The sequence below is a fragment of the Schistocerca gregaria genome, chromosome 5 (genome assembly GCF_023897955.1).
Source record: "Schistocerca gregaria isolate iqSchGreg1 chromosome 5, iqSchGreg1.2, whole genome shotgun sequence".
Taxonomy (NCBI): domain Eukaryota; kingdom Metazoa; phylum Arthropoda; class Insecta; order Orthoptera; family Acrididae; genus Schistocerca; species Schistocerca gregaria.
The window spans coordinates 343,664,436-343,677,632 of NC_064924.1; the positions used below are offsets into that span (position 1 = coordinate 343,664,436).

General features: G+C 39.1%; 1 protein-coding gene across 5 annotated transcripts in view; it reads left to right on the plus strand.

The window, feature by feature from the left end:
* Positions 1–13,197, plus strand: part of LOC126272915 (uncharacterized) — a 211,172-nt gene that overhangs the window by 181,768 nt on the left and 16,207 nt on the right. For all 5 annotated transcript variants that reach the window (XM_049976200.1, XM_049976201.1, XM_049976203.1 and 2 more), the window contains one exon: positions 12,915–13,032. In XM_049976200.1, the coding sequence (XP_049832157.1) occupies positions 12,915–13,032 (118 nt within the window). The remainder of the gene's footprint in view (positions 1–12,914; positions 13,033–13,197) is intronic.

The window sequence follows — 13,197 nt, forward strand, 5'->3', positions numbered from 1 at the left end:
TATTTGGTCAGCAGACCACACATCATTTGCTAATTCTCGTGGGGATGCTCCGATAACATGCTAAAAATGTTGGTAAAATTCCGCAGAATGCTGGTCATGACGCTGTGATTTATGCTCTCTGTACCTTGAAAGCAGCTACTTTGGTTAAAGGGATCTTCAAGGAAGATTCTTTCTTCCAGCATGAGGACATTTCTGTCTCCCAAAGTGTTTTCACATGGTTGTGCATTGATAGTTGCTTGTTGGTAGAGATGAGAAAAGTAGGTGTGAACATGAGGCATTATTTCGTGTTGTGTATGTAACAGTTGTCCAGGTTTATCATAGACTTTGTAGATCATCACTGCATTGCACCACGACACTGATCATAATGTATGGTAGAAAGATGCAATTTCATTTTTGGCCATGTCTTATATTGGATCTAGCTATAAGAATAATGTCTTCCAGGTAGTACCACCTAATGTTCATAATTTTAGCTTTTTATTTTCCAATCTTGCAGTAGACTGTCAGCATTAATGATGTTTCCACTTTGATATAATTCTTGAAGGTGCTGATAATAAAAATTCACTGTTTGCTTGTGTCAGAAATATTTTCATCTTGAGTGGATGTAATCATAAAGTGTAACTGAGGTTTGGTATAATAATGGCACCATTCCAGAATACTGGTGTATCTATCTTTGTGTTGAAGGCTGTACTGCCATTTCCATTGTATCACCTCATCAAGCTCTTGATCACCGAGAAGAATGAATGTTGAACTTCCAATATCATCTGCCACCATATACAGTCATACACTGTTCGGCACAGTGATCGAAGGCACTGATAGAAGCAGTTTCACCGTCTGTGATTTTGATAATAGGTTGTGAAACATACATACTTTCTAATCTGCTTCCTGAATCAGCACATATGAATGTATATTCTACATTACCACCACATTGTTTATCCTGACTTCAGTTAGGTGTAATCTGTGTATGAATTGTCCGTCTGCTTAGCTGAGTGGTAACTTGCTTGCCTAACATGCAGCAGGCCTGGATTCAATTCCTGGATGGGTTGGAGATTTTCTCTGCTCGTGGACTGGATGTTGTGTTGTCATCATCATTCATCATCGATGTGCAAGTCGCCCAATATGGCATCATCTGAAATAAGACTTGCACCTGGTAGCCGAACTTCCCTGGATGGGGCCTCCTGGCCATCATTGCCACAGTCATTTCATTTTGTGTTTGAATTGTTGTAATTCAGAACACTTTTCAGATATGGTCCTTATTTTCAATGACACAGTTGGTTACCACTAATAATTAAGCCATCAGTGCAATTGGCAAGAAATTCGATAATATCTGTGTGGATAAGGGCTGCTCTATATTGAAGATTTTGGCTTCTGTGCTGTGCATAGGTATGCCATTTTTATTCACACTGGTGGCTGTATTATTTAAAAGGTGTCAAAGGTTTTGATATGGACTACAGCCATCAATTAAAGTGCCAGTCTTAGTTGTATACACTTTATAGAGGTTAAGCACATGTTTATAGCCAGGTTTGTAACAATCATCAGTCAAAAGCTCTTTAAGAAGTACCACATCTATGTTGTTAGTTCAATACAAGAAGCCTCTGTCAGTGGGTATCCAGTTTACATTGAGGGTGGTTATATTAAAAGTTTGCAGGCTGAATCGTCTGACATACCTTGATCTTGGTCCTTCCATCAGTCTTCCCTACTGCAATCCAGAATCTCAATCTCATAATTATGTGTTTACTCATCTGAGCCCCCCCCCCCCCCTTTTTTTACAATTGCATCTTGGGCTCAAATGGTTTTGATTGGGATTTTTTTTATTGCCTGTAGCTTCTCTGTTGTGTCCACAGGCCTGCCATGTGTGATAAAAATTTTCTTCTTCTTGTATGACGACAGTTTCTGACTAATGTTCATTAAAAAAATTCCTTTGTGTAATGATCTTGCCAGAACTGGGAAACTGAGCTGCTTATTTTATAGTATGTTTTTCAGTCTGTTTCAGAGTCCCTGCTTTGAAGCTTTGTCTGATATGCTACCTCAGTCACCAACAGCTATTTTCTGTCCCTCTTGCTCCTTATCCATTTCAGAAGTCAGTGACAGCTTTGTGTTGAAAATAGGTGCACTACTGGTGTTGGTGTTATTGGAGGCTTTAGGTGCCTCTGACAGTTGACTTGAAAATTATTGCCTCAAAAATAGTTAGTTTGCAGGTTTGATCCTGAGATGAAATCTTAGCACAAGTCTGTATCAGAATACTTCCGGTATGACATAAAAGTAAATAGGAGCAGCCCTGTTCTCTGCCAAATTCCCCACTAGCCTAGCCTGTGCAGCTAGCTGTGTTGCTTTGCAGTGAGTACATTCAGCTCACAAGTGTTCTGTAGAGTTAAACACAGTACAGGTCATCAGTGATTGTCAATACTCGGAATTTGCTAACATACAAAAATGATAGAGTATGTTTCTGCAAATCAATTCTCATTGTGCAAAGAGCATTATTCTACTTTGAAGTGCACACTACCACCCCACTTATCATTTATAATACTGTAGACATTTTCATAGGGAAACAGGCCTGACACAAGACACCACCATCAAGTTTGAAAGGCAAATATCTTAAGTCCTCAGCCAAAGACCAGCACAGTTTATCTGCACCATACTCAACTTGTTGTTGCTGTGCATGCAGGTAGAAATTCAATTCCACGTGTTGACATAGAAAGTGTTAATATTAAAGTCATGCTCGCCCACCAACAGAATGACAGTTTAGTAATTGATTGCAGGCAACTTGGCTTTTTGAGATCCACACAAAAAAATGCCTTTAAGACAGGCGTTTTGTTTCACAGCTATTTTGTCACCAAGACTGGAGCAAAACACCACATAAGTTTCCAAACATGCACAGAATTATTTTACAACTGACCCACTATGTATAACTTTAAAATTTTTATTTGAGTATATTTTAATTGATGGCCATATTTTTGTTGTATATGCTGGCAGTTGTAATTCAGGGGGCTCCCTGTGCTGTTCAGTTTTTGTCCTCCTCCATGTTTTCAGGGACCACCTTCTTGATGAGATACAGAATGTGCAAACCTGGTACATTTGAGGTGTCATAGTATTAAAAAATTTCATCTCGGGAAATATCGGATGATACAGTGCAGCATTTCTTGGTATGAGAAGTAGATGGGAAAAATTATTCAAGTATTGTCTACATAAGGGTTTAATATGCAACTGTTTTTACAGACAAGCTACAGTTTCCAAGTCTCCTACCAATAAATCAAATTAGTGACCTGCAAAAATGGCATTTTAGAGCAATTTTCAAATATAAAGCATATATATCATCATTTAAGGTTTATTATTGAATTGTACAAAAATTTACAGTACAAGTTATGATAAAAATTGTAATTGTGCCCTTCTACTTTTAAGCTACTTTCTTTTTGTGGAGAGTAGTTAGTATTTCATAACAGTCCTTAGTAATAGATTACAAAGAAAAATACAAAAGTAACATGACAATGATAAATTTACTTTTCTGTTATATTGTTGTTATTCACCTATCGTGACGGGTACTCTGCCACATAAATTTTGTGTATTGCACTACAATGAAGAGGACAGCCATTTTATTGGTCCAATAGGTGTTTCCAATTTTTTGCAGTTGTTTCAGTTTAGAGGTAGTACAACTATTATGACCAAAATTATTTACTGTAAAATACATTCATATTTTTAATAATTTTTAATAATAATTTAGTAAAATTTTGAATTTTCTGTTGAAACACTTACATGGCGGCATGTCCTCACAACAAAGTCATGAGTCAGCAAGATAATATCACATGACACAGACCTTAAGGACATTTTCATCTACATCTACATTTATACTCCGCAAGCCACCCAACGGTGTGTGGCAGAGGGTACTTTACGTGCCACTGTCATTACCTCCCTTTCCTGTTCCAGTCACACATGGTTCGCAGGAAGAACGACTGTCTGAAAGCCTCTGTGCGTGCTCTAATCTAATTTTACATTCGTGATCTCCTTGGGAGGTATAAGTAGGGGGAAGCAATATATTCGATACCTCATCCAGAAACGCACCCTCTTGAAACCTGGAGAGCAAGCTACACCGTGATGCAGAGCGCCCCTTTTGCAGAGTCTGCCACTTGAGTTTGTTAAACATCTCCGTAATGCTATCACGGTTTCCAAACAACCCTGTGACGAAACGCGCCACTCTTCTTTGGATCTTCTCTATCTCCTCCGTCAACCCGATCTGGTACGGATCCCACACTGATGAGCAATACTCAAGTATAGGTCGAACGAGTGTTTTCTAAGCCACCCTCTTTGTTGATGGACTACATTTTCTATGGACTCTCCCAATGAATCTCAACCTGGTACCCACCTTACCAACAATTAATTTTATATTATCATTCCACTTCAAATCTTTTCCGCACGCATACTCCCAGATATATTACAGAAGTAACTGCTACCAGTGTTTGTTCCACTATCATATAATCATACAATAAAGGTTCCTTCTTTCTATGTATTCGCAATACATTACATTTGTCTATGTTAAGGGTCAGTTGCCACTCCCTGCACCAAGTGCCTATCCGCTGCAGATCTTACTGCATTTCCCTACAATTTTCTAATGCTGCAACTTCTCTGTATACTACAGCATCATCCGCGAAAAGCCACATGGAACTTCCGACACTATCTACTAGGTCATTTATATATATTGTGAAAAGCAATGGTCCCATAACACTCCCCTGTGGCACGCCAGAGGTTACTTTAATGTCTGTAGACGTATCTCCATTGATAACAACATGCTGTGTTCTGTTTGCTAAAAACTCTTCAATCCAGCCACACTGCTGGTCTGATATTCCGTAGGCTCTTTGTTTATCAGGCGACAGTGGGGAACTGTATCGAATGCCTTCCGGAAGTCAAGGAAAATAGCATCTACCTGGGAGCCTGTATCTAATATTTTCTGGGTCTCATGAACAAATAAAGCGAGTTGGGTCTCACACGATCGCTGTTTCTGGAATCTATGTTGATTCCTACAGAGTAGATTCTGGGTTTCCAAAAACGACATGATGCTCAAGCAAAAAACATATTCTAAAATTCTACAACAGATCGACATCAGAGATATAGGTCTATAGTTTTGCACATCTGCTCTACGACCATTCTTGAAGACTGGGACTACCTGTGCTCTTTTCCAATCATTTGGAACCTTCCGTTCCTCTAGAGACTTGTGGTACACGGGTGTTAGTAGGCGGGCAAGTTCTTTCGCATACTCTGTGTAGAATCGAATTGGTATCCCGTCAAGTCCAGTGGACTTTCCTCTGTTGAGTGATTCCAGTTGCTTTTCTATTCCTTGGACACTTATTTCGATCTCAGCCATTTTTTTGTTTGTGTGAGGATTTAGAGAAGGAACTGTAGTGCAGTCTTCCTCTGTGAAACAGCTTTGGAAAAAGGTGTTTAATATTTCAGCTTTACGCATGTCATCCTCCGTCTCAATGCCATTATCATCCCGGAGTGTCTGGATATCCTGTTTCGAGCCACTTACTGATTTAACGTAAGACCAGAACTTCCTAGGATTTTCTGTAAAGTCGGTACATAGCATTTTACTTTTGAATTCACTGAACGCTTCACGCATAGCCCTCCTACGCTAACTTTGACATCGTTTAGCTTCTGTTTGTCTGAGAGGTTTTGGCTGCGTTTAAACTTGGAGTGAAGCTCTCTTTGCTTTCACAGTAGTTTCCTAACTTTGATGTTGTACCACGGTGGGTTTTTCCCGTCCCTCACAGTTTTACTCGGCACGTACCTGTCTAAAACGCATTTTACGATTGCCTTGAACTTTTTCCATAAACACTCAACATTGTCAGTGTCGGAACAGAAATTTTCGTTTTGATCTGTTAGGTAGTCTGAAATCTGCCTTCTATTACTCTTGCTAAACAGATAAACCTTCCTCCCTTTTTTTTATTCCTATTAACTTCCATATTCAGGGCTGCTGCAACGGCCTTATGATCACTGATTCCCTGTTCTGCACATACAGAGTCGAAAAGTTCGGGTCTGTTTGTTATCAGTAGGCCCAAGATCTTATCTCCACGAGTCGGCTTTTTCTCACATGTGTCCCAGTATATCGGTAATGACTATAGTACTCTGAAAATTATGCCCACAGTGCTTCAGCCTATAACTGAGCCTATGTGATACTTCTACATAATCTCTCTTCACATTGTTATTCCCAAATATTTGTAGGAAATGAATGACTGAAATTGTGATTCATTAATTCTTCAGTCAAAGGGTAAACTGCTTTTAGATATTTGTAATGAAAATAATGAGTGGAAGCAAAAATGAGATTTGTGAGAAACTTACCATAAAATTGGGGACCACATAGTAGATGAAGTTAAGGAGGTCTGCTACCTTGGAAGTGTATGCAGACTAGCATAGGAAAATACAGCATTTCTACCCATAAGTGTACTAGTGTCATACACAGGCCTTAATCTGAAGAAGAAATTTCTGAAAATGCACATTTTGAGCACAACATTGTATGGAAGGGAAAACTGGAAAAGAAAAGAATTGAGGCAATTTGAGATATGGTGCTATAGAATGATCTTGAAAATTAGGTGGACTTACAAGGAATGAGGAGGTCCTTCACAGAAATCAGTGAAAAATGGAGATGGGACAGGATGATGGGATATATGTTAAAATGTCAGAAAAGGACTAAATGGTACTAGGAGGGACTCTAGATGGTGAAAATTTAGGGGAATGGAATGATATGAATACATCCAACAAGTAATTGAGAGTGTAGGTTGCAAGTACATATTTTCCTACATTAATAGCTAATTGCCAGTCTTTGTACTGGGCTCATATTTTGTTAAGATCTAGTGTGATATTACTCCAATTTTTATGAGACAGATAACTATATCATGTGCAAAAAGCCCAAGGTCCTGCTGCCGTACCTTGGGACACACTGCATATTATTTGAGTGTCTGTAGATTACTTTGTCCAGGATAATATGCTGTATCCTGCTTGTCAGGAAATTCTTGATCCAGTTGCAATTCTAATTATATATTCTAAAGGAATATATATTCTTCAGAAGACATTTGTTCGAAATAATAAGTTTTGCACTGGAGATACACCGGGTGATTATAATTAAAATTAAACTTTCAAAATGCTGTAGAGATAACACCACTGGTCAGAATGATGTCAAATTGCAATAAATAAATGAAAACCCCTCTCATGCGCATGACCTATTGAAGTTGGTATAAATTCACCAGGTACATGGCTTTTCCTCCTTTCACGTCTGCGACATTCGCCATGACTGTCTCAATGCAGGATCGTGGTCTGCTTGTTAAGCTATATTACAAGAGTGATGACTCTGCACATGTCGCTCTGCAGATGTTCTTTGTATACTGAATGGTTTGATGAAAGGCATTGGTCCAATGACTGCTGTGGGTCTGGAGAAAATGATTCAGAAATTCAAAAAGACAGATTCTTTTTGTGTGCAACCTGGTAGAGGGAGGATACGAATTGATTCGACGTCAGTGGAAGCAGTGTCTACAGCAATGCAGGAGAAGATGAGTGGTGGTGTGCAAACATGTAGTGCACAGAGAATTGTCCAAACATTGGATAACCCTTGAGCATGGTGCGTAAAATCCTATGAAACATTCTTCTTTGGTATCCATTCAAAATTACCCATGTGTACGAATTGCTTCCTGTTGAGCTGCCAGCAAGAGATGACCTTTGCTTTAGAATTTCTTGCTTGCATCGAAGTGGACAAGGATTGGCCATGGAAGATTTTTTGGACCGACGAAGCCCACTTCCATCTGACAGGATATGTCAATCGACAGAATTGTTGAATATGGGCAATGGAAAATCCACATGCAAATCAACCAGTACCACTTCATGCTGAAAAAGTCACTGTGTGGTGCAGGTTTATGGCATCATTTAACATAGGGCCATATTTTTTTGAAGAGACAGGTGCTTCCAGTCCTGTTACCTGTACCATCACTGGTAAGTGATATGCATGTCTTTTGTGCAACCACGTCCTTCCAGCTCTCCAACAGTGTGGATGGTATCATTTTAGTGCAAGATGGTGCACCTCTGCACATTGCAAATCCAGTTAAGCAGCTGCTGAAGTGCCATTTTGGAAATGCTAGAATTATTAGCTGCCATTTCCCTACAGCCTGGGCGTCCCAATCACCTGATCTTAATCCATGTGACTTGTACGCTGTGGGACTATCTGAAAGATGTAATGTTCAGTGTTCTGATTGTAAACTTAGCGGTATTGAAGGCACGCATTGTGCAACACATTCTGAACATGGCCCCGGAAACACTTCAATCAGTTGTAGAAAATGCAGTTTCTCAATTTCAACTTGTTGCAGAAAACGGTGGACAGCATATTGAACATATTTTGCACAAGTCAGACGGAAATTGATAGTCTTATTTGATTTTGATTGCTGTTTTTTATGCGGTTAATGGCCTCAGGGCAATTAAAAACCAATGTTTCCAGAATTAGATTTTCACTCTGCAGTGGAGTGTGCGCTGATATGAAACTTCCTGGCAGATTAAAACTGTGTGCCTGACCGAGACTCAAACTCGGGACCTTCGCCTTTCGCGGGCAAGTGCTCTACCATCTGAGCTACCGAAGCATGACTCATGCCCGGTACTCACAGCTTTACTTCTGCCAGTATTTCGTCTCCTACCTTCCAAACTTTACAGAAGGCCTCGAGTTCAAGTCTCGGTCGGGCACACAGTTTGAATCTGCCAGCAAGTTTCAAAAACGAATGTGGTTTTTGGCCTCAGCTCAATTAAAAACCAATTTTCCCATCCGATGTCATATGACCTTGCCATGGTGGCTGGGTTTATGTAAATGACAGTATCATAACTGTACACCCATGCACACTGAGCAGTACAGTTTGTTTAATGTCAAACATATACATTACGCATTGTTGTATGATTCATTTGTCATTTCTAGTCGACCACTATTAAAGTATGATGCTTACAGTGCCATCTATTGCTACATTTTGGAACTTTGTCTTTTCTACCATACATTTTCCCCGTTCTCCAGTAATATTCCTTTCAAATTTGACGTCATTCTGATCAGTGGTGTTATTTATACAGCATTTTGATCAACAAATCAACAGTAAATTATCGTGCAGGACACTGCTAATTAACCCAAATATCCTGTACACAACTTTACAAGCAGTTCATCAGCCAAAGGGCCTTGTTTTAACAGCTTTAACTACTTTGGCACTAATTATTATGTAACAAATCTTAGCAGTGGTTCAGCTGTTGAATGACAATAATAATCCAAATGTCTAGTGTAATTTGCATGGAGTGAGTCCAATTTTTGTCCTAGGAAATATTAATTTAGTCATTGGAAATCACAGCTCTTCATTGTCCACATTCATTACAGTGTAAAAATGACAAGATATATTGTGGTTCCTGTACAAAATGTCCTTTGAAGGTATTCTTTGTGAGGTCAGCCTATCGTTTTGCAGTTTCTACCAAATTGTCTCCTACTCAATGGATTCTCTTACGAAGATCCGGTTAACAAATCGTTTTCCTCCTCCATTGAAACATGCCACAAAACATTGTTTGGAAATTATTCTTCATTTTCATATTTCCGAGTTAGGAGGGTGTGCTGGAAAGTGATGCCTCCAGATTTTTAATGTGGAAACTCTTATAGTTTATTTAGATAAAACAAATGTTATTAACATTCTGCATCTTCATTCTTCACGTTTGCATTCTGGCCTCTGCCGCTGGATGGCTGCAAACTGTGGCATGTAACATGGCAGTGCGTAGTGTAACTATCTCAGTGCATGAGAAACAGCATGTTGCAATCAAGTTTCGAATTCAAAGAGGTTGTCGACATATGGAGCACCCTCTCCTGCAGCATGATAATGCCAGACCATACATGAGTAATGTTACATCTGCAATAATCTGATGCCTTGGCTTCACTGTCATCGAACATCCTCCAAGCAGTCCTGAACTGGCCCCATCCAATTTTTGTTTGTTTCCAAAACTTAAAGCATACATTTGAGGACTTCACTCTAATGGTGATGAAAGCAGCCACGCAGAGTGGCCGCGTGGTTTGAGGTGTCATGTCACGGCCTGTGCTGCCCCTCCTGCCGGAGGTTCAAGTCCTCCCTCGGGCATGGGTGTGTGTGTTGTTCTTAGCATAAGTTTAGGGACTGATGACCTCAGCAGTTTGGTCCCGTAGGAATTCATACGTATTCTGATGAAAGCAGAGGTGAGAGTGTAGTTCCATCAACAAAGTCTAATATTCTAAAGTGACAGTATCAACTAACTGCCAGGGTGACTCTGCTGAAAAAGAAATATGTAGACGTGTAGAACATTAAGAAAGTTTGTTTTATTTAAAAAGCTTTAAGAGTTTACACATAAAAAATTCAAAGGCATTACTTTTCAGTTTGCCCTCACACATTTAGTCCACCATTGTCCTGCTTCTAGCAGTATATTCTACATCTCTGATGTTCAAGAAGTTCTGTTACAAGTCCTGCAAATTTGGCCTTGATCTAATTAGTTGCTGATGATAATAACGTATCAAAGCCACACTTCAGTTTTGTGTAATGTACCACAGGTGTCAACTCAAAACACACCTCACAATACTATCATCAGAATGCATTGGAATACATCTCTTGCAGAACAAGAAAACTGAATACTGAGCCTGGAAAGGCCACAGAAACTAGAAAAGTACTTTTAATTGGTGGTGCTTACTTGAGTCTTAACAGCAAAGGCTGTTTTACCTGTGTAAATTATCACTACTGCACACACTACTGCACTCACCTAAATGAAATAATGAACAGAATTACATCCATGCCAAACTGAAATAAGTTTTAAACTTTACACTTAGATTCCAAGACTAGTATATTGAAATATTTTTGCATTAGTCAAGGTGGAATGTTGTGGAATATGCTTCGGATTTTTCTTTATAAAATCTGCCTGGAAGGTTCCAAAGAGTGCATGTTATGTTTCAGACAGAGATTCATTCTAGTACCCAGCTACACTATAACACTATGAAAGAAAGTTAACAACTTCTGATAATGATTGTTACATTGGCTGAACAAACAAAACGATTACAGTTTGAATACCGAGGTGTGCTTCAGTTTTTATGCATGTTGGTTATATGTGCAAGGTCAAGTTTTCACCTGTCTAATTAATATAACACCATAAGAAAGGTTGTTAAATTGTGTGTTCATTGACGGGAGTAGACTACCTACAATTAGTGACAGTAATTCTTCAAGCATGGGCATATGTTCCAAATCAGATACAGGCCATAGGCAAAATAATGTGAACATCTGTACTTTCTTGCGAATGGTTTACTCACATATAGTGATTGTATAGTCTCCAGTGGAATGTTATGCCACTCTTCAATCAGAACCTTTTCTAAATATTGTAGTGACAAGGGAGGCAGGAAACTGCTCCAGATTTTGCACTCCTGTATCACCAACAAGGGTTTGCTAATGTTCAAGTCTGCGGACTGCACTGGCCAGGGAAGAGGCTGCAGTTTAGTTGCATGCTCCTCATACAACGATTGTACTGTCCTGGCTGTGTGAATGGGTGCATTATCATCCTAAAATATGGCATCATTGTTGGGGAACAACATTTGAATCATGGGTTGCACCTGATCACCTAAAATTTTCACATAATCATTGACTGTAACATGACCATTGAGAGTAATGATGGGACCAGCACAATACCATAATTTGACTGTCCACACCATCACACTTACGCCTCCAAGCTTAATCGTTGAAATCAAGCAATCAGGATTGTAGGCTCCTTTTTGTGTTTTCCAGACGTAAACCCAACTTGATGTTGGAAATAATGAAGACGTTGACTTGTCGGACCATATGACGTGTTTCCACTGATCAGCTGTCCAGAATTTATGCTCCTGACACCATGTTTTGTGTCTCTTTACATTGATTGTTGTCACTAATGGTTTCAGTATAGCAGCTCATCCATGAATATTCACTTCACCGAGTTCTCAGCAGACAGTGTTGATAGATACAGGGTCTCAAATATGGCTATTGAGTTTTGCAATTACGTAGCTCACAGTAGTTTTGTGTAGTTTTGACACAGTTCGTGTTAGCATGTGACAATCTCTGTCATTTAGTTTTGATTTGTGCTCCCTATTATGTTTACACAATGATGTCTTTCCACATTTTGTGTAGGCTGTCATGACTGCTGAAACAGTTGCTCTTGAAACATTCAATAAGTTGGTGGTCTTTGTTACTGATTCTCCAGGTAATCGGGCCCACTCAGTCTGCCCTGTTTGGAACTCTGTTAGGTCTTTCATTTTTTTCTGAATGCAAATACAAAGTATGCATTACTTGTAAACAACCTGCACTGATGCCTAGTCTGTACTGAACACAGGCAGTCCAGTGCGGCACGTGCCTTACCTGCCTTATCGAATGTCAAACACAACCATTCCATTACTACCACTGTTCATATTATTTTGCCTGTGCCCTGTATCTTCAATTGATGTGTCAGTTGCTAGCACACCAGTTCACTGGCACAGCTCAGCATGAAAGTAGCATGTTTTGGTAGCCTGTATTAAAAAGTTGATGTAATAAATCGTGACCACATGATCTTCAGATGGGGGAATGCCTTTACCCACATACAGTTTTCCTAAAAGCCTAATAAGATATTCTGTCCAGAAGAGTTACATAAATTAGAGAGGAGTGGGGGAGGTGCTTGGCTTGAGAAACCAAAGAATGGTGTAGCTTGAGGTTAGTAAGAGTGAGAGATTGTTTCCATAAATCCATGCAACAAACAATTTAGTTGATTACCAGGAGAAGGACATTTTGCAGAAGGCTCACGTATATAATCTTCACAAAATATCAGTATCCCGGTAAAATTAATTATTTAAATTAATTTTGTAGTACTGAAAATATGTAAATAGAAACTAATATTTATAAACCTCTTTGCTGTATTTTCAGGTTCTGTGTGGTCTTTTAAACAACAATGCAGAGAGCACAATGTACTTTGGTTTATCCAAACAATCAATAGTCACAGGGATAGTGTTACATCGAGAAGATAAAGATGTGTTTAGAAATGGTAAAACTTTATGCTTTTTTTCTACAAATGACCTGTGATTTAATCTTTATAGGACTCAGTTTTCCTGGATAAATGAATTTCAATTAGTTAAGATTTGCCACAGAAGATAAAAATATATATAATTAATTATATGAATATAATAGAGGGAAACATTCCAAGTGGGAA